Source organism: Falco biarmicus, chromosome 3 (assembly GCF_023638135.1).
Source record: "Falco biarmicus isolate bFalBia1 chromosome 3, bFalBia1.pri, whole genome shotgun sequence".
In the NCBI taxonomy this organism is placed as follows: domain Eukaryota; kingdom Metazoa; phylum Chordata; class Aves; order Falconiformes; family Falconidae; genus Falco; species Falco biarmicus.
Window position 1 is genome coordinate 95,749,986 of NC_079290.1, and position 25,910 is coordinate 95,775,895.

Consider the following 25,910-nt stretch of genomic DNA (forward strand, 5'->3'; position numbering starts at 1 on the left):
CCAAGGACAGACTGCTTGGGGACAGTATGGTGGCCTGCAACAGTTTTGCCAGAAAGAGCTGATACACAACCCCAGCGTCTATGCAACTGAAACCAGGGTGAAATACATGATACTTAAGACCAGGCAGCCACCACGAAGAGGACCGCCCTCCTGGTGTCCCTGTGGAAGCAGTCAAGTCCCAACAGAAAGTGAGAACCTGCAGAGGCTTCAGCCATAGGTCGCCAACTGACTACAGAGTTTTGCACGTTGGTGTGGCGACAGCAGGGCTAGCTGAGGGAAAAGAGAGCAAGGATCACCTTTGCAAGAGAAAGGTAAAGCAGGGGGACATGGACAGACATGGTGTGCTTTTAGACCCAATCGAGTAGGAGGTAAAACACCACAAATTTCATGCTGTACACACAGTGGCATCACTTGAGTTCAGTCCCCGAGCACGCTGGATATTAAATTGATCAAACTGGTAATGAAAGTGGGAATTACTCCATCTCAGCCGACACAAGGCAGGTGACCTTATTAAAAAATATGCCAATGTATTTAATGGGGTAGGGCAGTTTCTTGGGGAATTCATGATTAATGTGGCTATAACTCTGGAGATCCCACAGCTAATGCCCCTGGAAAAAGTCTTACTTCCACTACGAGATGGCCCGGCTGAATTTTTTTAGATGGGACTGTCTGACTACAAGTGCATGAATTCAGCCACAATTTTCTGACAGAGAAGCCTAGTCACTGAAGAACTGCTGCATTGATTAGAGGACGTGGTGGTCTCAGGCTGGACGCCGCAAGCTGGGTGTGTAGGAAACCTCAGAGCCTGCTGAAGGATACAATGTGCCTCTGCGGGCTGTTCAGGCTAACCACCGGGAGCAACCCAAACTCCCACACTGTTTAGTCATCACTGAAACAACAGAAGCCACTGTCCGAGACACTGACTGTATGTAATGTCCTGAGCAAGACCTGACTTGGAGAAACCTCAGCCTCCACCGACAAGCAACAGCCTGGAGCAGGGCAGCATTTGCAGCTGTCTTGAGCAATATGTATGTTATGTGAAAAGGACGGGAGAGTGAGAAAAGCAACGGTCTGTGCACCTCTGAGAGGGAGCAGGAACTTAGGAAGGTCATAACCTCCCAGCTCAGTATTGTGTCCTCAGCAGGTGCTAAGGCCTGTGGAAGAGCAAAGAAGCAGGGAAAACGAATTGTGGCACTTTTCCTGACACCCTTCCAGCCTCCAACCATTTGCAGACCAGGGTCTTGTGAGACAGACATAGTTGCTGTGTATCTAAGAACGATCTTCTGCCATGAACTTGTCCGGTCAATTGAACAGAGCTCACACACAGATGGAGCAGCAGAGGCTTAGGTGTAAAGCTGCCTGTTTTCCTCTGCTTGCTGTAGGTGCAGGGAAAAGCAGCCTTTATGCACGTTCTTTGTGAATGAAAAGGAGTATAGCAAAAACTAACCTAATATAGGCTCAGGGTTGAGGCCAAGGAGTGTTATTGGTGTGAGCAATTGGCAACAAGCTGTAAGTAGATACCAAACAGAAATTGAGCCAAACTGGAAGGAAAGAAACACACGTTTGCAGAATTTTGAGACTGCAGAGTGGACTGCAGAGTCCAGGCACGCTGCAAAAGGAGAGTCCCAGAAAGCACTGTGAAATAACCCATCACAGACATGCCAGGGTACCAGCTGCCAGGTATGTATGGTAAATGGGGAACCCAATAAGAAAATCCTGGCCTGGGAGAGGCAGTTTAGCAGGAAGGGACCAGACAAGATGAAGCTGGCTGCTGGAGCTGAGGAATGTGATGTTGTGCAAGGCAGGAGATTTCCAGTAGTTTTCTAGCCTCTTTACAACCTTCCAGTCACCCAATATGGGGAGACTAGATTGTCCCAGCTTCAGTAATGCCATCAGAGTCTGTCTTCCATCCCATGCTGACTGGTGATTGCAGCCACTGCCCTTCCCGTAAGAGAGCCATAAAAAGTTTTTGTGAAAGCAGTAGAACAAGGGACCAACACACAAGCATGAGCCTCCACCCAAAGGAAAAGCAAACAGGAAGGTGCTTGGCCATTTGGAACACCCAGGAGTGGAGTTTGAGGCTTTCACTGAGCACTGTTTTGGATGTGCATCAGCAGCTCTAGAAGATAATTAGGAAAAAGACATGGAAATGGATGTGAAAACTTGAGAGAGCCTGAAGCAGGGCTCCTTCTGAAAAGAGTGATTTGGTTATTTGGCAAGGATGGCAAGGACAGGGATAAAAAACCCCTGTCTTCACAGTAGGACAGTGGCAATTTTAAGCACAAGTTTGGGGCTTACACAATGTGAGGTAGATGGCTCACCAACACAGATTGCTTTGCTCGGACTGTTGGTTATACAAAGAGGAGACCTTGTCATACAGTAAAGCCTCCAAAGGGAAAATGAGGCAACAGAAGTTGAAAATCTTAGGCTAAACCTTAAGAAAAACATTGCACTTTGGGCTACAAAAGGCAGCATTTCTGCTGGTGGGAAGCAAACTTCTTTCCCAGTCTGACAGCCAGCGTTTGTCACCAGTGACTTCTGCCAGTGCCTTGTCATTACTCACGAAGAATCTGGCAGGCTCTAATGGTCATGGATGTCTAATATTATCTCCTGAGCAGACCTGGAGTGCAGTGTGATGGGGATGTTTTCAATCCTAAAGCCCTTTGGGAGGCTCCAGAGCCCCACAAACTAGGTGGCACCTCCCTGCTGCTCACAGCCTGGTAGGGTGGGAAAGAGACTTTTTCAAGGCAGGTCCTGGCTTGGCTCTACTTGAACCTAATAAAAAGTCTGTCCCAGGCAGGAGGACATTAAGGACACCAGATACCTATCACAGCCCTCGGAAAGAGGATCCTGACAATTCACTGAAAGAAAACTAGGAAAAGAGATGGCACAGGCATCAGGCTAATTTGTCTTATGATGAGAAAAGACATGAGAGGTGACATGCTTGTCAAGAGATAAACAGTTACATGTTTATCATTTATTAAATTATTTTTCTTTATGCTTAAGATGAATCACAAAAGTATCATACAAATGCTTTTCCTCCTAGAGGGGTTCACAACTATTCTGAGCTTACCTAAATTGCAAAGTTTATGGTAATTAGCAGAGATGATGAGCGTATTTCTAAATGATGACAAAATCCTTTTGTTACAGTTTCTAGGTGGAATAGGATCCCCAGCCCAGCTACAGCCAAGCTAGGTGAGGCTGTAATCACAGGAAAGAGAGCTGAAAAGACCTAGAGAATTACCAGGTCCGGACCAGTATGACCTGCAAAACTGCTGAAAAAGCTATGCCTAACTGGCTCCTGAAAACCCTCAGCAGGAAAATTCCAGCCTCTCCAGACAATCTAATCCACATTTAACTGTTTATCACTACAAAGCTTCCCTAGCGTCTGATCCTCACCTCTCCTGATGCTATCTAAGATGATTAGTTCTTGCCCTATGCACAGAGAACAGGGAGAATCAGCTACTCCCTTCCTATTTGCATCAGGATTTGCTTCTGGTTTTCTTTTTTTTTACATATTTGCAGATTTTATGCCCATTTACTTTTTCCTTTTTTCCATTTTAATAATAAAACGACCATGTATATTTTTCAGTCATTCCTGACGGGTGATGTTTTCTAGATCCCTATGGACTCTTTGCTCACTTCATACCTGGCAACAAGTTATATTGCCAGAATAAAGAGCATGATGATGCTAGCTGTTTAGCGGAGCTATTAGAAATTAAAGGAATGATCCATACAGCTGCTCTCTCTGGCACAGCCAGTCACCTGTACCAGCAGGCAAGGCTGTGGTTAGCCTTGCTTTGTAGAGCACGTTACTCCCAACCTGCAAATGGAGTTACTTTACTCCTCTAGCTACTAAGACACCTGCAGTTGGGAGTGAGCTGTTGGCCAGGCAGGGACTGAGATGCAGGGACACTGCCCTGACCTTGCACCTCCCTAAAGGTCTGACACCAGCTGCCCCACTTCACCCACTGAGGGGAACACCTTGGGTTCATGTTTATAAAATTAGTAAGTTCCCCAATGTTTGCAACATCCAGTATATGCTACCTTTGGACACGCCTCCGGTGCAAATAATAGCTGCACACATCCATTTGTACTTTACTGTACACTGATGAGTACAGTAATCTGAAAAAAAAAAGAACAGGTCTCTCTCCATACCTTGACTACACCGGTGTCACCTATAGAATCAATCATATTTAACAGAAGAAACCCAGCTTCATCACCACAGCCTGCCCGTTCTATTAGGACATGTTTAATTACGTCTTGCTTTCTCTGTGCTGGAGGATAAAGAGCAGGGAAGAGAATGCCATGCTGTTGCTCCTGAGCAGCTGATGAGGAGCGGCTTGCACAGAGGTGAGTACGTATCCCTGCTGGAAATTAATTGGAGAAGGAAGCAGCAGAGCGCTCTGCTTTGGACCAGTAACAAGTCTGACTTCCCAAAGTGTTCTGCTAGGGTCTGGGTAGCTTCCCTGTTCCTGAAACCTTTGTACCTGGAAGTCTGCTGCGGATTCAGACGAGCAGTGAAGCTCCTGCGGCGTAAGAGGCTCTGCGTCTGGGGCTTGAGAGCACCGCAAGACAGAAGTGGATGAGGTGGTGTGTTGTCTAGCCCCTGCTGTTTGTGCAGACAGATGTGCTCACTGGCTGCGTACGATTAGATTACTCCAGGATTTTACTGGACCATGTGAGCTGAGCTAGCATTTGCCTTGATGTGTCATTTCATCTCCTCCCATTTGCTGCCAGTGCTGCTGCGTTGTGACTCTCCGGTGTCAGTGCATCTGCCTGCGAGCTCCTGTTTCAGGTAGGTTTTCTGTTTTCTTCCCTTTGAATAGTCAGATTAGGGGCTGGCTGGGAAGTGCAGGAATGGCAGGGACTGCTCTCAACAGGATAAAAGGGAGAGCAAAGGAGAAAAGACAGCAATAAACTTTAACTACTCCTGTGCTCAGACTCTGCTTTCTCTTTCCCTGTGTTATACAGTGCATATAAACCTTCCAGCTCAGGTGGGACATGCGAATAAGGCACATGTTAGAGAAGGCTGCTGCCAGGCAGGCTGCTCCAAGAGGAGGGTTTTGAGGAGACTGTGCACATTGCACGACATCCCAGAGCAGCACAAGACCAAAGAATTTTCATCTCAGTGCAATAAGGTGTGAGGGATGAGGAAATCCTTTGCTTGGGCACAAGACAGTGGACTGTGGCTACCTGCACTTGCTAACCATAAAAGCCACACTGAGGAGAAATCGTTTGCTCATGACAGTCTCACTGTGATTGTAATAATGGTGCCAATTCAAACTGACAGCTTTGCACGAGAGGCTCACAAAAAGGAATGTCATGATGCAGAGGGTTTTGTCCTAACAATAGAATAGAAAATGCCAAGTGACTCCCAATAGGCATGAAATGCATAATATTGTCACTATTGACCCAGACCAAAAAGGAACTCACATCTGATATGCAAAGCCGTGCATGTTGCTTTTAAATTAACTATCAAATTAGCTGAAACCTATTGCCTACATTTATTAAGGCTAGGAGCAGTTTACTGAATACTAACTATATTCCTAAGATAACATCTTTGTTGTCTGGAAAGGTCTGTTCCCATTCATCCCCAAGGAAGCCATTTCAATCACTAATTTTACCAGGGAGTGTGTTTCCCCTACAAAAGCCACACCAAAAGCTCCTCGGATGCTAAAATGAGAATTACTACAATGCAGGTCCAAGGAACAATAAAAAAGAGCAGCACTGCAAATCTTAGCCAGCAACAGTTTTAGTTCTATCAGCACAGACCCCTTTTACACAACCTCTGTCAAACAGCACAGTAAATATGTTATGTTTTTGTCCAGTAAGTCTGTTTTTGCACCCAAAAGATGCTGAGGTCCAATACAATCCACAGCAGGAGAAGCCATGGGCATCATGAGGTCTCCTGTCACCTTGATGCTTTTTCACTGATACTTACCATAATATGGTTCAGATTTACATGTAGATCTGGCTGCTCCTTGCAGCTGAATTTCAGATGAGTCTGTAAAATTGACAACTCACCAATACCTAAGAGTTTTTCCGTTGCGGTGGCTCATGTGACTTGTACACTCTATTTCTTTGTTTTGCTGTGCCCCGCCCCCCCCGCCAATTTCTGCCTATAATCCAAAGAATGGATCTTATTTCACAAAAAGCAGCTCAAGGTAGAACTAATAAAAAAAGAAGACCACAAAAAACCCACAAAAAAACCCAAAGGTTCTGAGAGCTTGGTTTCCCACAGCAGTCATTTCCATGTATGTTTTCAGTTTTTTAGTTTTTTCACTAACCGTGCCAGAGAATCACAGCACCAGGATTAAAGAAGTAGCACCAAGCATGCAGCCTTCTTTCCCTGAAGTCTGGTAGTACCAAAAGATCATGGTTAGTCTGGATTGCTGCAACACCCGATGTCTGTGCAAGAAAAAAAAAAAAAAAGAAGCCAAAACACACGAAGCAGAAGTTAAATCTTGCATTTCACTCCTATGATGGTCTATCTCTGTTTTCTGCACGTAGCTTACCAGTTTGTATGGACCACGTTACTAATGCAAACTTCAACACCTAAGAAAAAACAGTCTCCTTTGATATATATCTTTTATATATATATATATATATATCAAGTTCTTAAAAGTTTTCCTAGCTGTGTAGCAGGTTCCACAGTGCCCCAGATAGTTTTAAAAGCATCTGAGCAGACAGTTTCAAAGGCATCTAACTGCCTTGGAGTATCTCTCAGCCCTTTGGTACTTTGGAAAAGCTACTTGTGTTCTCTGCCCCCACCTGAGGCTCCTCCAAGGAAATCCTGACTTCTGCAGGAATGCTGGCACCTGCCCCTGGTTTTCCTCCTTCCACATCTTCCTAACTCCAGCTGGAGGGACCTGTTAAGACCATGGCACAGGGGAAGAAATGGTCTTGCAGCCAGCTGGCCCTGTGAGCAGGTAGGAAGGTGTTAAACTTAACGGCCTGTGGAGTGCACAGAGCAGGAGGCTGCTGGCCTTAGGCACCTGTCATGGCAGTTTGCATCACCGAGGTGTCAGGGGGGTGACTGCTGCTTGCTCCTGGGGAGAATTCACTGTAACAATCAAATTAGGAAGGAACAGGGGTTTGAAGCAGATTTGCGCTTCCTAGGACAGCATTCACGAGTAACTGAGCCGGGACACATTTCCCCCTCATGGCAGTGTTTGCTGTGCGTTTCTTTGCTAGACTTGGAGAGTGGTCTCAGCTCAGCGTCTGCTCACCTCTCGGAATCCTTTTTTACCAAGCTGTACTGCTGGGCTGTGACAGCATTTCCCAGACGACTTCTCAGCAGTGCTAGGTGAGTCTCCTTTACTCCCTGGTGCTTTGCACACCTCCATTCCAGCCCCTCAGCTCTGTTGGAGCCGTCCTCCTTCCAAGGGCGCTGGTGTCCACCAAGCAGGCTGTGCTGGATCTCCAGCGTGACCACAGCTCTCCCTGCCTGTCCCTGCTGGCTCCCAGGTGAGGAGTGGCTCTGCTGCCCAGTAAGCCTGACTGTCAGGTCTGTCCTGTGCTGGTGCCCCTCTTGGGGGACATTCTGGCCACAAGTCCTTACAAAGCTTCTCCAGCACTCCTCATTGCAGGTTGTGACCTACCTGACAGGCTGAAGCCACAGCCTGCAGCCTGTTTGAACGGAGAATCCCAGAGACTGTGGCCAGGACAGGAGGAAAGTGCAGCTTCTGGGAGGGACCTGCCAGTGCTTGAGGTGACTTGTCTGCATGAGCTGGAAGGCAGCTGATGGTATTTCTGACTCTGTAGCAGGCTGGATTGCTCAATCAAAACATCTATTGGCATAACCCCAGATCATCTGATATTGCCTCAGCATTACTTCGCATTGGAGCAAAGGAACATGATGTTGGAAAAAGTTTATATGCCCCAAACATGTTGTCTCATGGCGGGAGATCCACACGAACAGACTCACAGCTGGAAGAGAGGGAGTTACCGAGTATTTCACTTTAGTCAGAGCCACGCCACAAGGTCTCATTGCATAAGCATGTTGTTATACCAAGTGCATGCATGGCTTTTAGAAACAAGAATGTCTCATCAGAAAATCTAAGGTTAGCTTAAGTAGCTTAAATAGCAGGTTTTGCTAACCCAGTTCCTTGTGGTGGATGTAAGCCTGGAGCTCACCACAACTCGTCCATGACACTTAGCAGAAACCATTTGGCAAATTTCAAATTTAGAAATGAAGAAAACATTGCTGCAAAAAACCTGATGGCTCTGACATTACTCTACACAGAGACAAAAAATTATTTTCCTGCTTCTTATGTGTGAGTGCTGGTGGCCTTGCATGGTAGCGTGGTGTGCTGGACAGCCTTTCATAATTCTGAAACAGTGATGACTGATAGATTTGGGTGGTTCAAAAAAACACCAAGTTCCTGTAAGTGAAAAAATAGAATTAGAGGTAAACATCAGATCTTCCTGTCACAGCATGCACACACAGGAAGATTTACAGCTATATGATAGACACAGGGAGAATGGGGAGGAAGCAGGTAAGAACATACCCATAAGCTGAATTCAGGGGCACTGAAATATCATATAAATATAATATAATGCTAGTAACTATGGAATATGTCTGTTTAATCTTCAGGGTGCTGTGGAGCAGCTTCCATCTGCAAGCGGTTCACTACTTAGGCTGCTTCCATGTCAACAATGACAATGCAACTATTAATATCAAAAGTAAGAACAGCAGCTACCTACTATGCATCAGACAGATGCATGCGTTCTGCAGCAGAAAGGAAGCACGACCAGCAAAACAAGCCGTTTGTGGTGTCTGATCTGATCTCTTTGCAATATGCCAAGGGAGACTCTCTCTGAGCAGATGACTACACTCAGGTATTGCTTCTTCACTGTTCTGATTCTCAGTGTTTCTCTTCCATTTGTTTTCTATGCTGTTAATTTGCATGCACAAAGATCTCTTCAGAGGCTCAACTTCTCAGTGAGCGCAACTTTAGCAGAAGCCTGTAAAGCACTTATTGAAGACAGGGTGTTCTTTCTGAAGGAAAATGCTTTAAAAACATCATTCAGGGAATCCAGTTGCACAGAGTATGTCACGCAGAACCACTACGTGACCCGCACCCTCTCGGCTGAGGAGGCTGCCTTCCCCATCGCCTACGTCATGACCTTGCACAAAGAGTTTGAGACCTTCGAGAGGCTATTCAGAGCGGTTTACATGCCCCAAAACATCTACTGCATCCATGTGGACGCCAAGGCACCGGCCTCCTTCTGGCAGGCGGTGCGGCGCCTGCTAAGCTGCTTCCCCAACGCCTTCCTCGCCTCCCGGTCAGAGCGGGTGGTCTACGGAGGCATCTCCCGCCTGCGGGCTGACCTCCACTGCATGAGAGACCTGCTGGCCTCGGCCGTGCCCTGGCGCTACCTGCTCAACACCTGCGGCCAGGACTTCCCCTTGAAGACCAACCGGGAGATTGTCCGGTGGCTGAAGGGCCTCGGGGGGAAGAACCTCACCCCTGGGGTGCTGCAGCCCCCACACATCTCCGCCCGCACCAAATATGTGCACAGGGAGCAATTATACTCTTTATTTTCTTTCATGCTGTGGACATTTGTACGCAAGCCCCCTCCCCCACACAACCTGACCATCTACTTTGGCTCCGCGTACGTGGCCGTCAGCCGGCCCTTTGTGGAGTTCGTGCTGGAGGACCAGCGTGCCATTGACCTGCTGGCCTGGTCCGAGGACACCTACAGCCCCGATGAGCACTTCTGGGTGACGCTTAACAGGATCCCGGGTGAGCACACTTTCACTTTTTGTTCTATAGGTGCACACGTGCATGCAGAGGTGTGCACGTGCACTCGCACACACACATATCTGAGGCTGACTTTGACAAAGCCTCGGTGAAAAATGTGATCAGATCATAACTGACGTAAAAGGCTGATCTATCAATAGGCTTATTGCCCTTTTTGATCATTGAGGGAGGGCGGACTGCACCGCGCGTGATGTGCACTGCCGTTCTGCGTCTGAGCAGCAAGAAGCTCAGGGCATCCAAGTTCAAATTGAAATCCTTGGACATTTCAGCTGGCTTAGGGCTTTTATCAGTAAAAATTGAGATGAAGAGAAAAGAAGGAATAAAGATTCAAATATAGAAGCTGTGTAAACGTAGTAGTGAAAGTGTTTTCTGCAAGATATTAATTTTTCTGAGGGGAATTTTATTTTTCCACAAAATTTTATCTCTATCTATTATTCCAGAGCCAGAAAATCTGAGTTCAGGCTAGAACCTTCTTCTAGTCTTCATGTGCTTTTCTGTGGGCACACGTATATGCACACACACCAGCTCTCCCATAACGCCTGCAAAACCCCCAGGTGCTCATAGCTGTTGCCTGAACTCCATTGCACACGGTCAAATATTTGTTCAGAGAAACAGAATCAGAGCCAGTATTTTCATCTTTGCCTTATGTATCTACAATTAATTTTACTTTGTTCATATGATTGTGAAAGGATCAGAAGATGCACAGGCCTTCTCCAGCATGCACGTCGCTTTTAGAAGCACCTGGTAGGAATTTACTGCTCCTGACTCCCTAGAACTTCACAGCAGCCCAAAGCAGGGATATGAGGAATGGAAGCAAGGATACATTTCTTCTCTTGTCTTTTTTTTTCCTTTCCACTTTCTCTCTACTGTAATTGCGGGAAATGAAAATGGGGCAGTAACAGAGAGGCAGGGCATGTCTACTTTAATCTAAGCAGCAGACTGTGGGTTCGTTTTGCAAGGCCAGTCTGCTTTCAAATTACCACATAACCCTCTACAAGAACAGTGCTTGCTCTTCCCATAATGATATTCTGCATCTGGCGTGCACAAGATACACAAATGGTGTAATCATTAGCATACATTATTTGTAGCTAGCTGGCTTTTCCAGGAAGCTGGTTGCTGTGATCTTGTTATAGCTTATTGCCTCAGAAGCAATAAACCTGGGACCAGAGATGTTTTCCACAATCAGAAAGCTTTAGGTGGTTGCCTTTTGCTGTACTGCACTGTGTAGCTTACATAGGCTGTACATTTCATTGTTTATTTCCACAAATATCACCGTATGCTTTCCATTATGGCACACTGGTGTAACATTTTTTCGTGCTTGTTCTCTTTGCATCTGAAAGATGCAACATTTCCATGGCAGGTATGTTTTTTTCCTCTTCCTTGTTTTCCCTGCCATTACATTAGGGATGTAAAATGTGGCCATGAAGCTCTGACAGAGGTACTCAGGAGCTGCTGCTGTCCAGGATTTTGAATCCAATCTTGTAAGTGTAGCACAGGGTGTGAGACACTCCTCTGAATGTGTCTGAGTCAGATCGAGAGCTCTGAGTGATGCTGGGGTGAGAAGTCATCCCTCCCAGTGCATGGGTGTTAGCCTGGGACTCAGTTCCTGCCTCTAACAAAAACCTCTCGTCCAAGTTTAACCAAACCATTTTCTTTTAGCTTTTCAGGCATATCAAAGGGAGATAATGGTATCAGGCAGTGGTCTAGCTGTTAGAACCAATAGCTGGAGGCTCCCAGGCTAGCAGAGAGATCATTTAAGGACCAGTTTGGATGGACAGCATATCATGAAAGATCTAAATCAAACAGATATTTGTGGTTTCAGACAGCTGTGATAATCTCAGTTCAGATAAAAGATTAAAAAAGACTGTTTGGCCCCCAAATCTTAAAATAGCATGCTTATTACCCAGAGTCATGCAATGAAGACCAAGATTTCTTTTAGCCCCCTAAAGGCTAAAGACCTAGAGGCTCAGAGGAGACCTCATCGCTCTCTACAACTGCCTGAGAGGAGGCTGTAGCGAGGTGGGTGTTGGTCTCTTCTCCCAAGTAACAAGTGATAGGACAAGAGAAAATGGCCTCAAGTTGGGCCAGGGGAGGTTTAGATCGGATATTAGGAAAAATTCTTCACTGAAAGGGTTGTCACGCTTTGGAACAGGCTCCCCAGGGAAGCGGTTCACTCATCATCCCTGAGATATTTAACAGATGTGTAGATGTGGTGCTTAGGGATGTGGTTTATTGGTGGATTTGGCACTGCTAGGTTTATGGTTGGACTTGGTGATCTCAAAGGTCTTTTCCAACTAAATGATTCTATGATTTTATGACTTTCAATTCCCATTCAGTTGCTTTTCAAATAACAGTCTTATCTTTGGTATTTACCTCAGGCCACTTACCTCCCACATGACTCCCGTGTGACAGAAAATTTTTGAAAGTCACTTTTCAGATAAGCAAGAGAAGCACGGGGCAGTTAAAGGAAAGCATTTGCAAAATATGTAGGCCTGAAGTGGCTGGCCCTAAATGACTTGCCCCAGGTCTCACAAGAAACACATACCACCGCAGTGCAGGTTAGTGGCCACGTCCCAGGCCAGCAGTGTGAGCACGCAGAGCAGAAATGGGGTTCTCTTTGCCTTGGGAGAGGTGTGCGTCCACAGCCCATGCTACAGAGTCCTTCAGGGGAACTTTCCTGAATCCTCTTCCGAGCCAAAGTCCTGTCTCCACTTCCATGCGATATGGTCACAGCATATGCATGACTTGGGATGCAGGCAGTCTCAGGTGATAACCCTTCATACTCACTGACACACACGTTGATGCACACATACGCTGGTCCCCTAGTAACTTACACATTGTTCAAGTGGGAAAATAAAGGTCAGGAGAAGTAATAGCAGCACTTCTCATACAGATGTGAGCGTGCAAGATGCTTTTACAAGGGGGATCGGTACTATTATTTCCCATTCACAGCAGCAGGCAGAAAGGGGTGAAATGGTATTCCCAAGGTCTTCAACCGGCACTGGAGCACTGACACCTGACTCCCAGTCTAATGCACTGGATTCAGCTGCTTTTTGGGAATTGGCTCACCTGCAAGATAACACATGTGGTTGCACCGGCCCCACTCCTTTACTAAGGGTGAGTGTGCACAAGGTGGCTGAGCACTAAGAGCTGGTTGTTGCCAAAACAGGAAATTTTCTCCTGCTCATCTCTTTCCACTCCCTTCTGCCCACCAGTCCTGTGCCAGGAGCTTTGCCAATTCAACTCACTAGATCTGAGGAAAAACAAGTCTCCTTTTTTTTCTGACTGAGTGTATGAATTGAATTGACTTGGTGGAGGATCTGGCCAGCACGGAAGTCAGCACAAATTAAAGCTGGGGGCGAACACACAGATGTGAGCAAAAAGGAGAGGAAAATGGGAAGGAGAGGAGGAACAAGAGCCAGACCTTCCCTTTTCAGTGACAGTGAGACATGAGCCTGGCTCATGCCACCTTCTACAATGCCACCTGTGTACGGATATTTTTTTAACATCTGAACTTGGAAGGGTAGGGCAGGATATTTAAAGGCATTGCATGTGTTTTACCGGTACTAACAGTTTCTCTACAATTTTCACCCCAATGCAGACGAGATGTATTTGGGGAATGCAGTACTGCTAACTGAACATATTTTTGTTATTGCATTTAAGACTTTTTCTAGGAAATGAGGATATGGAGATACAAACTTTAAAGTCCCATGGGTTATATCACTCTTGCAAACTTTGCCTGTTTAAAACTCACATGCTCAGGTCTTTGTGCTACAGATTTTGTCTATAGGAAGTTCTTTCACGTTGATCCCAGCGAAACAAGTCATGGCTTTGTCTGCTTTAATCTTCAAGATTATCCCATGCACACCCTCCAACTGACGAGTAAGCTATAAGGAAATATTCAAGAGTGCATCCTCAATGCCAAAATAAATGTTAAAAGGACTAGCCCATAGTCTGATGAACAAATGTCACCTGTGTGCCACAGGTAGTTTACTGCAATATCCTGTAAAAATAGCATCTATTTTCCACTTTGACCTTTCTTCTAGGGGTGCTGCTGGCATCAGGTTCATCTGTACAGATGATCTTTGTCTTAAATGATCTGGGTTAACACCAGCCTGGAAAATGTAAAAGAGTTCATTTGTAATCAGTCATTGCCCTGGATCACTACGTATCCTATAAATGGCTGTGCTGGCAGGACCGAAAGGGCTCGGTGGTTATGGGAACAGCCAGGGTGTTCCAGGGACAGGGAATAAATCAAAGGCCAGCAGTATGTATTTAGGTAAGAGGCTCATCTCCCAGAGTACTTTAACCACCATCTTCATCCTTTCTCTCAAAACTGTGACTGAATACACTTGTGCACATGGTAAATATTTCTCCTAGTCTCCTGCACCTGTTCTGCAAATTTCTTGTTCAGGTTTCTCCCAAATTCAGGCATACCAAGAATGTCCTATATTATCCAGACCATTTCCGTGGTCCCTCTTGACAACATCTTGGCAAGCTGGTCTCTGTCCTCTCTGCTCTGTTGCAAAGAGACCAGAACTATTACTGCAGGCTGGGAAACACAGCCGAGATGCTGCCTCCTACCTGCTTCACCAGGGTGCATGCAATGGCTCCTGATGCTCAGCAGTGTGTACCAGGCACTGCCTCTAGCTTCAAAACATCACCAACATGCATGGAGACGCTGTACTGAAAAGGAAAATGAGGTCTTAGATATTTAGTCACAAAAAGATGCTGGCAGAGCATTCTCTCCTCCACAAGCTCTCTGACCAGAGCCAGCCCTGAGGTGCCCTTCACTCTCCTCACTAGGGGTTATGAAGGATCTCTGTTCCTAGGAAGAGCTGTTACATCGGAGGCCACGGCTACAGCTGGATTTAGAAGTGAACTGCAGTCAAAACTCAATAAACCAGGTGAAGAAGCAGAGAAGTTTTGGGGGGACTCTTCTGCGAGCACACTGGACAGATGCCGCGGAGTGTTGCATGGCGATGTCCACGCTGGACAAACACTACAAGCTTTCTAAGCATAACAAGAAACCCAGCTATGACCAGAAGAAATTGGGTTTTGCATCTGCACTCTGATGCTTTTGGGGAAGGATTATTCCTAGCAGGGTGCTGCTCCCCCTGGGGTTCGCTCTGTGGCTCCACAGAAATTGCATCAGCGCAACTGAAGGGCCTGTGCGGAGCCATGAACAAGAGGAGCAAGAACTTCAGGAATATGCTTCATGTGGCATTGTCACTGAGGAGCTGAGGAATCACCACCATGCAGCTAGCTGGTGTGCCTCCAAAAGGCATGGCGTTGCTGCACAGACACAGCATAGCACTCTTGACGCAGGCTTTGCACAGACACATTTACTTTGCTGATTGTGGAATGAAAATGAACGTTTTAGTTGGGAGCAGAAGCGTGCTTCTGAAGTGCTTTCCATCCAGCTGTTCCCCTCTTATGGTACGCTAGTTTTATTCAGATAATGGTCTTAGTGCGCAAGTGGATTCCTTCTTTGGTGGAACCAAACCAAAAGATGTACATTAGCAGCACATCCAGTGCACTGCGGCAGCCAAGAGGGGCACAAAGATCTCAGCTGGGGAGCAGCCTGCACCACTGCCAAGCACAATGCTGGTCCTAAAAAGCACACTAGCAAGTATGTGCCAGTAGAAGACTCCAAAATGTCATGGGCTCATGTTGCATAAGTAGCTAGGTGATGCCTGCTCTGCCACAGCTGCTGTCTCCTGCCAGCATGCCATTTTGGTTGGTCCTTATTCAGCTCTACGTTTCTCCTGCTTCAATATCCTTTCTTTGCTCTCCATCTCTTGCCATTTCCCCCATGCTGAACTTCACCTGTTTTTCAATGTTCCCCTTTCCTCTTGCTTTCCTTTCCTGAGGGTAAGTGTAAGAGATTGCAGGTTCTGGCGCTCACCCAGGATCCTTGTTCCTGGATACCACAAAAAACCACCCTGCATGTTGGGGTCTGCAGCAGGTCATCAGGGTCTGACACATGTACTATCTAAGATAGAGAAGCCATATGTAAAAATAATAAATGCCATTTTGGCCATTTTGTCAGAACGCAGCCATGTAGATCAGTGTTTTTATGTCCGTCTCGACTTGCGTTGCCACATCTGCATGAGAACATTCACATCCAGACACTGCTTCTTCCATCTCATCCCAAGTCCAGCACCAATAACCCCATCCCAGCACCCATGCCTTCCAACTCAGGTGCACGTATGGCAGGGAAGTGTGGCAACACACTAGGCTACTGGGGGATCGCTTGTCTGGGGCATCAGTCTTGGTTTTGCCGAGGTGTGATGAGTATTGCAAGCCCTAATATAAGAGCTGGTAAATCCCTAGCAAGCCCTTCAGGCTATGAGCTGCAAGAGAAAGTCTGCATGTGGCAACTGGCTGTTACAGCAGTCACCCACCCATTCCCTGCCTGGTACAAGTGCCCAGGTACGTTCTGGCAACTGGGCAAGGCTGCAGATGCATCTTGCCATGTTAGAGCAGCCCTTCTAAGCTTCCATGACAAGACCTTAGCATGTGGTTCTTTTCTCTCCCTGAAAATGCTGGCGATGTAGCAACGGTGCCATGCTCAGCATTTCTTTGTTCCCTGTCACTGCAGAGAGCAACAGCAACTAGCCTGGGGTGGTTTGCCTTCACACGGGGTGCGAGGTGGTTAGCTACAGTAATGCACCTCTCATCCCCACTCATTATGGCTGGCACAAAATTCACCCAGCCACGCACGGGCAGTACGGTGCCACCTCTGGGTTGTGCCTTGGTCACACACATCCCTCCAGAGAGATCAGGAGTGGTGCTTGGCAGTCACTCGGTGTAAGGGAAGCTGGGGGCTTGCAGGGAAAGTGCCAGGGCAGAACCACGTTTATTCCTGGTTTCTACAAGAAGCCTTCAGAATGGGGACCAGGTGTGGATCACGTGTCTTATAGAAGGGGGAAAAAAAAGGAGCACCTTGCCACTTTTGCTCTTGTGCCAGCCCAAAAAGGTCATTGGGTGCACAGCATGCCATCGCTACCTGCTGCAAAACCAGGCAAACTTTCGCATCAGCATGAATACCAGGCAGGTGATTACTAGAGGGGTAGCCCACAGTGTCCTGTGCAAGCCCACAAACCCAGACCGCTCTCTGAGCTCGCTGGGCAGGCCACAGAACCACGGAGCCTCCAGCAGCTTCCCATCGAGCACAGGCACCCAGGGACATTAGCAGCCTCAACCCCCTATCTTTGAGTGAAGTTTTTTCTCCTGTTGCTGCTAATCTGGCACAGAAACTGGGAATCTATGGAAGGTGACGTTGCATTCTAGCTGGTGCTTACTTTTCCAAGAATTCATTCACCTGTGCCAACCACCATTTTAAGTGTTTTTGACGCAGTTGTATATTGGGTCTAAGGGCAATGTTTCTGAGCTCTCTCCAAGCAGGATGAAGGTTGCTGACATCTTCATTCATTTTACCAATGATCGGGAAAGAATTAAAATGGTGGATAGTTTTCTTTGGAGTGTTAAACCACCCCCAAACCGTGAAAGTGTATCTGCACCATCCTGGTGGCAGGTCCTCAGCTGGGAGCTGAACGGTAGAGGGAAAAATGAGGAGGACAGCTGGCACAGTGTGTCTCAGGTAGTGGCAGGCATGTGGTGGGTGCCGCTGGGGGTCAAGCTGGCAGGCTGTCACGAGAGGTGGGAGGTGTCCTTGCAGTGTCACCGCAGTGCCTCTGAAGCAGTAGCTTTACACCCAAACAAGAGCTGGTGGCTCTCAAGGAACATTCCATTCACATCCCTTGGGTGTGGATGTGAGGTCTGAGAGTAAGACCGGAAAATTCTGACTAGCATTGCTAGCACGTTCATCAATCACATTAGCCAATTCCTTATTTTTAAGTGTTTATATGGCCATTTGCTTGTACAAGCAGGCCTGTGGGGTTTTTTTTCCAGACGATTTAGCTTGCACTGAGTTTCTCACTACAGCAACTTAATCATTCAAAACTACTTCGGTATCTTGTATATTCGGTATATTGTAGACAGGTCTTTGGAACAACCTTCTCCTCAATGCATGCATCATACTAATATGCACTATTGGGGTTCTGTTCTGCCTGGTAATGTTCCTTTTCCTTAGCTTAGTGCCCACCCTTCAAAAGACAGACAGAGAAGCTTTTAGTATTGATTCCAGACTGTGATGCTAGCTGAATAAGCCATGTTCTAGAAAAAAGGTATTTTGTATCTGCGTCTGCAGCATTACTCATATAACTAATCCTTGTTCTCTCGTTCATATTCTCCATTATTATAATGAGACTTCCTGGTTGAGCAAGAACTTCTCATAGGAGTAAGGCATAAAAAATAGGGATTTTCCTGTGACTGTTACTGAGTTTCATGCCCACAAAGCTGTTGTAATCTCATAGTTAAAACCTTTCTCTTTTGAAAAACTTACTTAACCGAAGGTGTTGCAACACAGTTGCAGCAGTCACAAAAACTCACCTTCTTCACAGCAGAATTCCCTGAAAAATTACTCTTGTCCCCTGTCCACCAGATATTTGGTTCATCTGAGAAGATATAATTTAAAATAGCCTGTGGTCTCTGTGCAGTCTGCAGCCGCTGGATTTTGAGCGCTGCTTTCAGTAGGAACAATACTTTGCTTTACAACCAATTGTTTGCTTCTTACTAAAACACTACTTAGTGATGACAAGAGAAGGAAGGGTATGTCTTCAACAGGTCTTTTTGAAAAGTCACAGCTAAGAAATGGGCTTGTGTTCCTTTACTTGATTATCTTTACAACTAATAGACATTGGTATAATAAGGTTCAAACAGCACAAGCCCTTGAAGAACAGAATCAGATGGGAGTAATTTAAGGAAGAATTCTTTTCTTTCTAAATTCTGGCATCAGGTAATGTCTGTTCCCACTCCTGCATGTAAGCAACTAAACTTCAGTCCAGCTGCAGTAACAGAGACTTGTCTTGACGTTCCCAGATGCTGAGTTGCCAACATCCCTTGTTTTTGTTAGGGGGGAACTCCAGTCAGGCTGCTTGAATCTGTCTCCTTCCACCTATGAGCAGATTCATCTCCTAAAGGTACGTTACACGTGTTGAGAGACAAACCTGGCTGCCAGCACCCTGCCTGGGCAGCTGAGGTGGAAGCTGGCAGAACCATGCCTCATGGTGCCGGGGTGGGCACCGGCAGCTCCTGTGGAGCAGCAATCCCACCGGCTGTCCTCAGCCCAGGGTGTCCCCACAGGTCCAGCGGGCTCCCACTCTGGGAAGCAGGTGTCTCCTGAACAGCCTTGTGGAGTTCAGCTCGTCTCAGGTGGGACTGCAACCCTGCCAAAGACCCTGGGGTTAATCTATGGGTCAATAACTGCTCAGGAAAATTTGTCTTTCAAGATGTATCATCAAATGAAGCTACTACAGCTGAGACCTTCTCCTTCTTATCCATCAGATGATTCAACGCAGGAGCTGCAGTTTGGAAAAGAGCTGGATAAAAGTACAGCGAGCAATTCATGCCAAAGTTTCTGTTAACTTTCACCATCAGCACCACTTCACAAACAAACTGTATTTATAAGAACAAGCCCCCGAACAGTGTACAAATCTGAAATCAGTTGCTGAAACAAATATTTCAAGGAAAATATGGTAAATCCATTTTTTTCCCAGTGCTGAGCTATGCTTTCCCCCGCTCTTTAATTAACTTCCAGAAATGCCTAGTTTACTCAATTTGGGTGATGGTGAATAATGTGGAGTCAGTAGTTCAGTATTTCTGGAAGGCAGTGCCTTCCAGTGCTTTTGTGGATGTCCTGGGGTCGTTCCTGTTTTGTCAGTCATCTTTCTGCTTTCCCACTGTGTCAGCATTTACCAAGTCTATCCACACACCACATTTACTACCATCTGTTACAAACAGGTTTTTAATTTGGGATGGTAATGCACATTCCAGCCCATTTAAAGTGTTTATCCCCTGCCATCACTGCCTCTTTTTGTCTTTTATAAAGTGTTATCTTTAGCTTAATGCTTTCTGTGGAAGAGTAACTTTTTCTGAATTTTCCCCAGGACAAACCCACACTTTTTGGCATGTTATTTTATTTGCTAATGACCCAATATACAGATATACAGAGGGGGAAAAATAGAGTCATGAAGTTCTGGTTACAGCTGCCGCCTATCTCTGTTTATGGCAAAGTGTTGTGGTGGTTCTGCTGGAGGATCATACAGTCTTTTTGCATCTGATATAAAAGTCATGAGTCGGTATTTGCAAACCACCACCCTTACTTACCAGGAACGAACTATCCTTAAAAACACAGAGCAAAGCAAGCAAACAGAAAAAAACCCAGCCCTGATGTTTAACCTTTCTCCCATCCATTTTCTTAACCCCCCCCCGAACTCCAACCCCAACCCCCCCCCCGACATTGTTCAGTGCCTTTAGGGTCTCATTTGTCCCTCACTGTGCTTCTCTTCAAGCTCACAAGCAAAATAGTTGTTGGGTTATAGTAACTGCAGAGGTACTGTACTTGTTGCCGTCTAGGAAAGGAACAGAAAAAACGCAAAACAGTAACAAAATCTCACTTTGCTTTCACCTTTTATTTTCAGAAAACACCAAGGTTAGGATGATGACACACTCTTGGCTGCTGTTTCAGCACTGAGGGTTTCTTGTGTGTGCTGCAGTCACCAGCTGAAACTGCGCTTTACAGAACTGCTGGCAAATCACCTCATTTAGGATTGTGGTTAACCAGCAAAATAAACAGCCTAGATTAGTACACTTTTTAAATGAAGTTATGACAATCTGGAAGATGAGCTGATTAGAGTTAAAGAAAGAGAGAGGTCAGAACTGGAGATTAAAATGTCAATTTTATTTTAGTTAAAATCATGTTTGAAGGGCTCAGCTTCCTTGTCTTTGCACAGGTCCCACAACCCCAAACCAGTGCTATTATGCATTTTGTACAAGCTCGGAAAGTCTTTGTTATCATCGCAGAGTAAATCAAGGAAAATGGCTGTCTTTTCTGTGTAGGGAGTTAGTACAAGTGACAGATAATAATACAAATATTATGAAGACGTTTTCATAAAAGGCTGCGCGGTTCCCTCCCTGCCACTCACACAAGCATTCCCCTTAAAGGGAAAACAGGAGGAACCAGGATTAACAGGCTTTAAATGTCCCTTTTAAAAATCTGGAAGAAAAATACTTGAACGTGTCTAGCTTTTCAAACAGCTTAACTTTTGCATCAGCTACGATTAGGCTGATATCAGGGGTTATTAGTATTTATTAATACTTACTATTGTTATTACTGGTGGACTCCCCACTCCTGGTGTGTACTACAGATTGACGAAAATGACTGAGTGTTGCCAGGGAGGAGGGCTGGGTGCTGGGGGGGGGCTTGGGGGGGTGCTGAGCAGGTGGGGGCAGCTCACCTTGTCCCCCAGCTCACCTTGTCCCCCCTGCTCCAGCCTCCTGCTGCATCGGGGGGAGCGGGGAGCAGCTGCCTTGGGACAAATCCTGTCCCCCCTGGCCACCGCCACCATCAGTGCTGGTGCACTTGTTAAACAGCTTGAGCCCCAGGTACGCCCCGGCGGTGACGCTCGCAGTAATTCTTTGCATTTGAGCAAGTCAGTCTTTTTCATTTGCTTTTCTGCTTTGTTATGGGAAAGCAGAAACGACGCCCGCATTTTTGTACTTGCTGGCATGCCACTTGGCTCGCCACGCCTTGCCTGCTCTGCCTTCTGACAGCTCAGGTGCAGCGGGGGGCACTGCTTGCTGGGCAGGAAAGAGTACAAGATGGGTAGGTTTGTCCCAAGCAGGTGAATAAGTTGCACGCAGGTGTTTGTGCTGCCGTGAGAAACTGGGGCTTTTCAGCTTTTCTCGGAGAAGTGGCTTGTCCATTGGGTGGGTTACAGAGTCTGTATCTGCACTTTGTTCTCCAGCAACTGAGCCAGTAAGAAAGACAAAATAATTTGCGGAAAGGCATGAGTTCATAGAAAGCTTTTATTATTTTATGCCTTTGGTTTTTTTGCTTTGATTTTGGTTTTGTTTGTGTTTTTTTTTTTTTCTTTTTTTTTTCCTGTATTCTGACAGCAGTTTTAGGAAATATTTCAATAAACTTCTATCACTGAATTGAATACAATACTGCAGTGCAGATCAGGCCAGGCGGTCTCCCGACCTGTACTCACCTGATCTGCTCTTGCTTTCGAAGGCAAACGCCTCACCCCGTGGGCACGGTGCTACGGTTACTGCCTTGTGCTGAAGGTACGGCAATTCCCCCGACTCACAGCAGCTGCCTACACGTTGCATCCATGTTGCCTGTTTACTCTTCAGCTATTACCAACCACTGAATGTTCGGCATTTTCCCCTTAATGACTCAAAATGAGTGTTTGCCAGGTTATAGCTGGACAAAGAGAGGCACTCTTACTAGTTTATCTTCTAGATAGGTCCTGTGATCTGCCTAGGCTTGTATACATTATTATATAACTTTATAGGCTACAGTTGAATTTCAGCGGTTCCATCCAGTTGGATCATGTTTGAATTTGTTCTGTTAGTCTCTTCTTAAAAAAAAAAAAAATTACCACTAAATTCATGTGAAAGCATTATATGTCGGTGACCCAGTGTTCAAATAGCACTTGGAGGGCCGTGCGGGTTGGGAAGACTCCATGGGTGACTACACACGCATGTGGTATCGTAGTGAGGCTGTTGCAAAAGAGGGATTTTATTTCTCGTGTGAAATGTCTAGATCTCTTGAGTTGACATTGTGTTTATGTCATGAAAGTTGCTTTCATTGAAGAAACTTGACAACAAGGTTAGCAGCCAGGCATCTGTTGATGCATATTCCTACGTATTGCACCCCAGCTCCGTAGGGAAAGGTCCCAGAGAGCGGACATACACCTGAACACATAGCTGCTGAAAGGATTAATTATCTGGTTTTCTGTTACCTAATTGCAGGTGTCCCAGGGTCCATGCCCAACGCATCGTGGGAAGGTAACCTGAAAGCAGTGAAGTGGATGGATATGGAAGAGAGCCATGGAGGTTGTCATGGTAATGTGTACATTTTTCTCCATTTCTTCTACCTGTTCATATAGTAAAAACCACGTGACTGCTGCCTTTGTATTCCTACAGCCTCTAACCATAATGTGAGCAAGTCTTTAGACAGTGCTTCATCAGCGAGATGACATTAAAAAGGAATCCTCTCCTTCATAGTCCGTATGTGAATGATAGCAGCCACATAAACAGAGAGAAAGCTGGAATAGTTGCTTCTTCATCAGTAGTTTTATAAGATATATCAGCCTTGGGAAGGTGGATATTTAGCAGCACTTAAGGCTCACATGAGTTTTAGCCCACTATGTTCTTGAAAACCTTGTGGGAATTTTCTTGCAGGTGGGTGGGAACAGCCCACACGTGTGTTCCGTGCTGGGATGCGGTTGTGCTGCAGCCAGCAGCAGCGCGCAGGGCAGGTGTCCTGGGTGAACCTGGACACATCTCAGCTCTCAGCTGGGTACCATGCCTGCTGGAGCCACAGCTGACGGGGAACCTATGGAGCTGTGGGCTGATGGTGATGGCTGAGCTTTGAGTTTTCCTCTGTCCTGCTACTTCAGGGCATGACATTAGCAGCAGATCATCCTCTGTACGGCACACTTAATTTTTCAGCCACTGGTTTGTACATTACATGCTGCTACTACTTCTGACATATCCAAGTGCAACAAGAAACGGGATACCAAAATGCTAATGATACAAATTTTATTTCAAGAATTCTTGATCCATAACATAGTTGTTTCTATTAAGGAGAAAAATTTTGAGAACTTCAGTCAGCTTCAATTACAGCAGTTTCACATTGGCATTTCTACATTGAAATCAGTGAAATTACACCAATATCACCCAGAATTAATCAGTGGAAAATCTAGTATGAGTAAAAGTATTGGTTTCTCTACACTGAAAGAAGGACATTTCCCTTTGCTGTGTTTCGTCCTTATCTGAGAAAGACTTTCAAGTATTAACACTTTTTTTCTGAGTTACCTCCTTATTTTGCTCATTATTTATTCTGCAGTAACTTTCTTCACTTCATCCCATCGTTCACAGTTATTCTCCCTGCATGCCCAGTAGGCCTGCTAGCGTGTTGGCTCTGTAGGTTATTCCTAGAGGCTTTGCAGATAAAACTTCTCAAAAAGAATGATTTGGATCCTTGCTTCTGACATTGCTTTTTTTCTTTGTCTTTTGGCAGGCCATTATGTCAGAGGCATTTGTGTATATGGAACAGGTGACCTCAAGTGGCTTTTTAACTCCACCTGTATGTTTGCAAATAAGTTTGAGCTTAAAACATATCCCCTGACTGTAGAGTGCCTGGAGCTGAGGCATCGGCAGAGAACCTTGTCCCAGAGTGAGGTGCAGGTGGAACCCAACTGGTATTTTTAGCTAGCCCAACCCCAGGCTACGACATCCATAAAAGCGATCAAGAGAATAGCGGCAGCAATCTTAATTTCGGCTGTGCCAGAGGCAGAAACTCATGAGACGGGTTTCTTTAAGACGTTCTGTAGATGCAGCTTGGATTGGCTTGTCTTGCACTGCCTGCGAATCTCACCACGAGGTGCAATTTAACACCTGGAGGCCAAAATGTGAAAGATCCAACAAGAGACATGAGGGCAAAGCTCCTCTTGCAGCTGGAGGAGCTTAGCACTTTTGCCTTTTTGCATGTGCTGTTTTCCAGCCCCAGCTTTTGTCTTGCTGCACTGCCATTGCCACCTTTTACTATCAAAATATAAACAGTCATGCATCTCTAGCGCTTCTTGTGTCTAAAAGACAAGTGTGCACATTTGGTAAGCAAAAAGGTCACAGTCAGCAAGATCTCCCAAGCAGGAACACAGCTGCTGGCCGTACGTACAGATACCGTTTTGTCAAAGACACTGGTATTTACTGCAGAGAGCTGATGGAAAAGTACTGAAATGGAATAAAGGCACTTTGCTTCCCAGATCATACCTGTTCTTTCAATATCTGTCACAGCAAGCTTTGTAAGAGAAAACAGCATCTTTTACTAGATCTGTGGGTGTGACAAGAAAAACCAGACAGGCTTTCAGGCACAGGAGCCCTTCTCTGTGTCTGAAAAATGGGGGCTTCCATATTTGTCTTATTTGGCCAACTAACAGAACTGAATTACTTAAAAAAGCTCTCTACACACAGATTTCAGCTCACCAGTGTCCTTAGATTGTCAAGTGTAAAGACACAGAGGGAGAGATGGAAAGAGGGGAAAGCAGTAGCAATATTCTGAAATTTGAAAAAAAATATATTTTCAGGACTGCAAGAGCAGTAACTGGGCTCTGGTGATAACTCAGTAATTCTTTGTCACCTTTTGGTAAGGCATGAGTGTTCTTCCTACGTTTCCTTCCTTTCATCTTCATAGAATGGTTAATGCACATGCTTAACCTTGGGGTTTGCTTCATCACAGCCCTGGTTTTATTCCCCAATAACAGCCGCTAGAGGGGGGGCATCAAGTACCTGAGCAGATTTTCCCTTCCAAGTCTGCATAAGAAAAGACAGACAAACCCTCCACAGACTGGGCGTGCTGCAGCGGGGGAAAAATATCAGCGCTCGGGGGGGATTCGAATATGGCAAACAGAAGGTAAAAGTTACGGGTATGGGTCATCGTGTTCTTAAGAAGAAAGCAAGGAAGCAAAACTAGGAATGCTTCTTCTGTAGCTATGATGTTTGTATTTACGGGGCACATCAGCACCCTAGTCAGCCATAAATAGGGATGCCTGAACCTAAGGAGCGTGTGCTGCTCTCCCGTCTCCTGGACAAGCGATGATGGCTCAAAGAACACCTCCTGAATAACAGCAATTTTACCACCAACTTTATTAAACCATTGCTAATTTCAGGGTCTTCTAACAAACTGGATTGCAAACTGTTCCGAAATGACAGCACATCATATTTTGATGTCCTGAAGCATGGCCGGTGACCCGCAGGGAAGGTTCTGAACAGGCAGGATCTGCCTTAGTCAGCTTGTTCTGCATTTATAGCTCCAACACCTAATAATGCAGATCCCTGCAGAAAGGCACTGAGAATTTACCTCCAGAGCAGAACTTTGGTGGAAATCCTGTTCAGTTTTTTTGGAGGCGAGAAGAGGGCATTGCTAACTTGCTGCCGTGATGGCAGCTGAAGACGGAAGTATTTCAGAGAGAACCTGATCTTTTAAAAAGGGGGTTTTAAGGC

General features: G+C 45.9%; 1 protein-coding gene across 1 annotated transcript; it reads left to right on the forward strand.

Annotated features, from left to right (window-relative positions):
- The first annotated feature begins 8,610 nt into the window (after positions 1–8,610).
- On the forward strand, positions 8,611–24,665 carry GCNT2 (glucosaminyl (N-acetyl) transferase 2 (I blood group)). Its single transcript, XM_056331866.1, has 3 exons — positions 8,611–9,752; positions 22,656–22,748; positions 23,929–24,665. Exons 1-3 carry the CDS (start codon positions 8,804–8,806, stop codon positions 24,117–24,119), a joined length of 1,233 nt encoding a protein of 410 aa, XP_056187841.1. The 5' UTR covers positions 8,611–8,803; the 3' UTR covers positions 24,120–24,665.
- Positions 24,666–25,910: the final 1,245 nt, after the last annotated feature.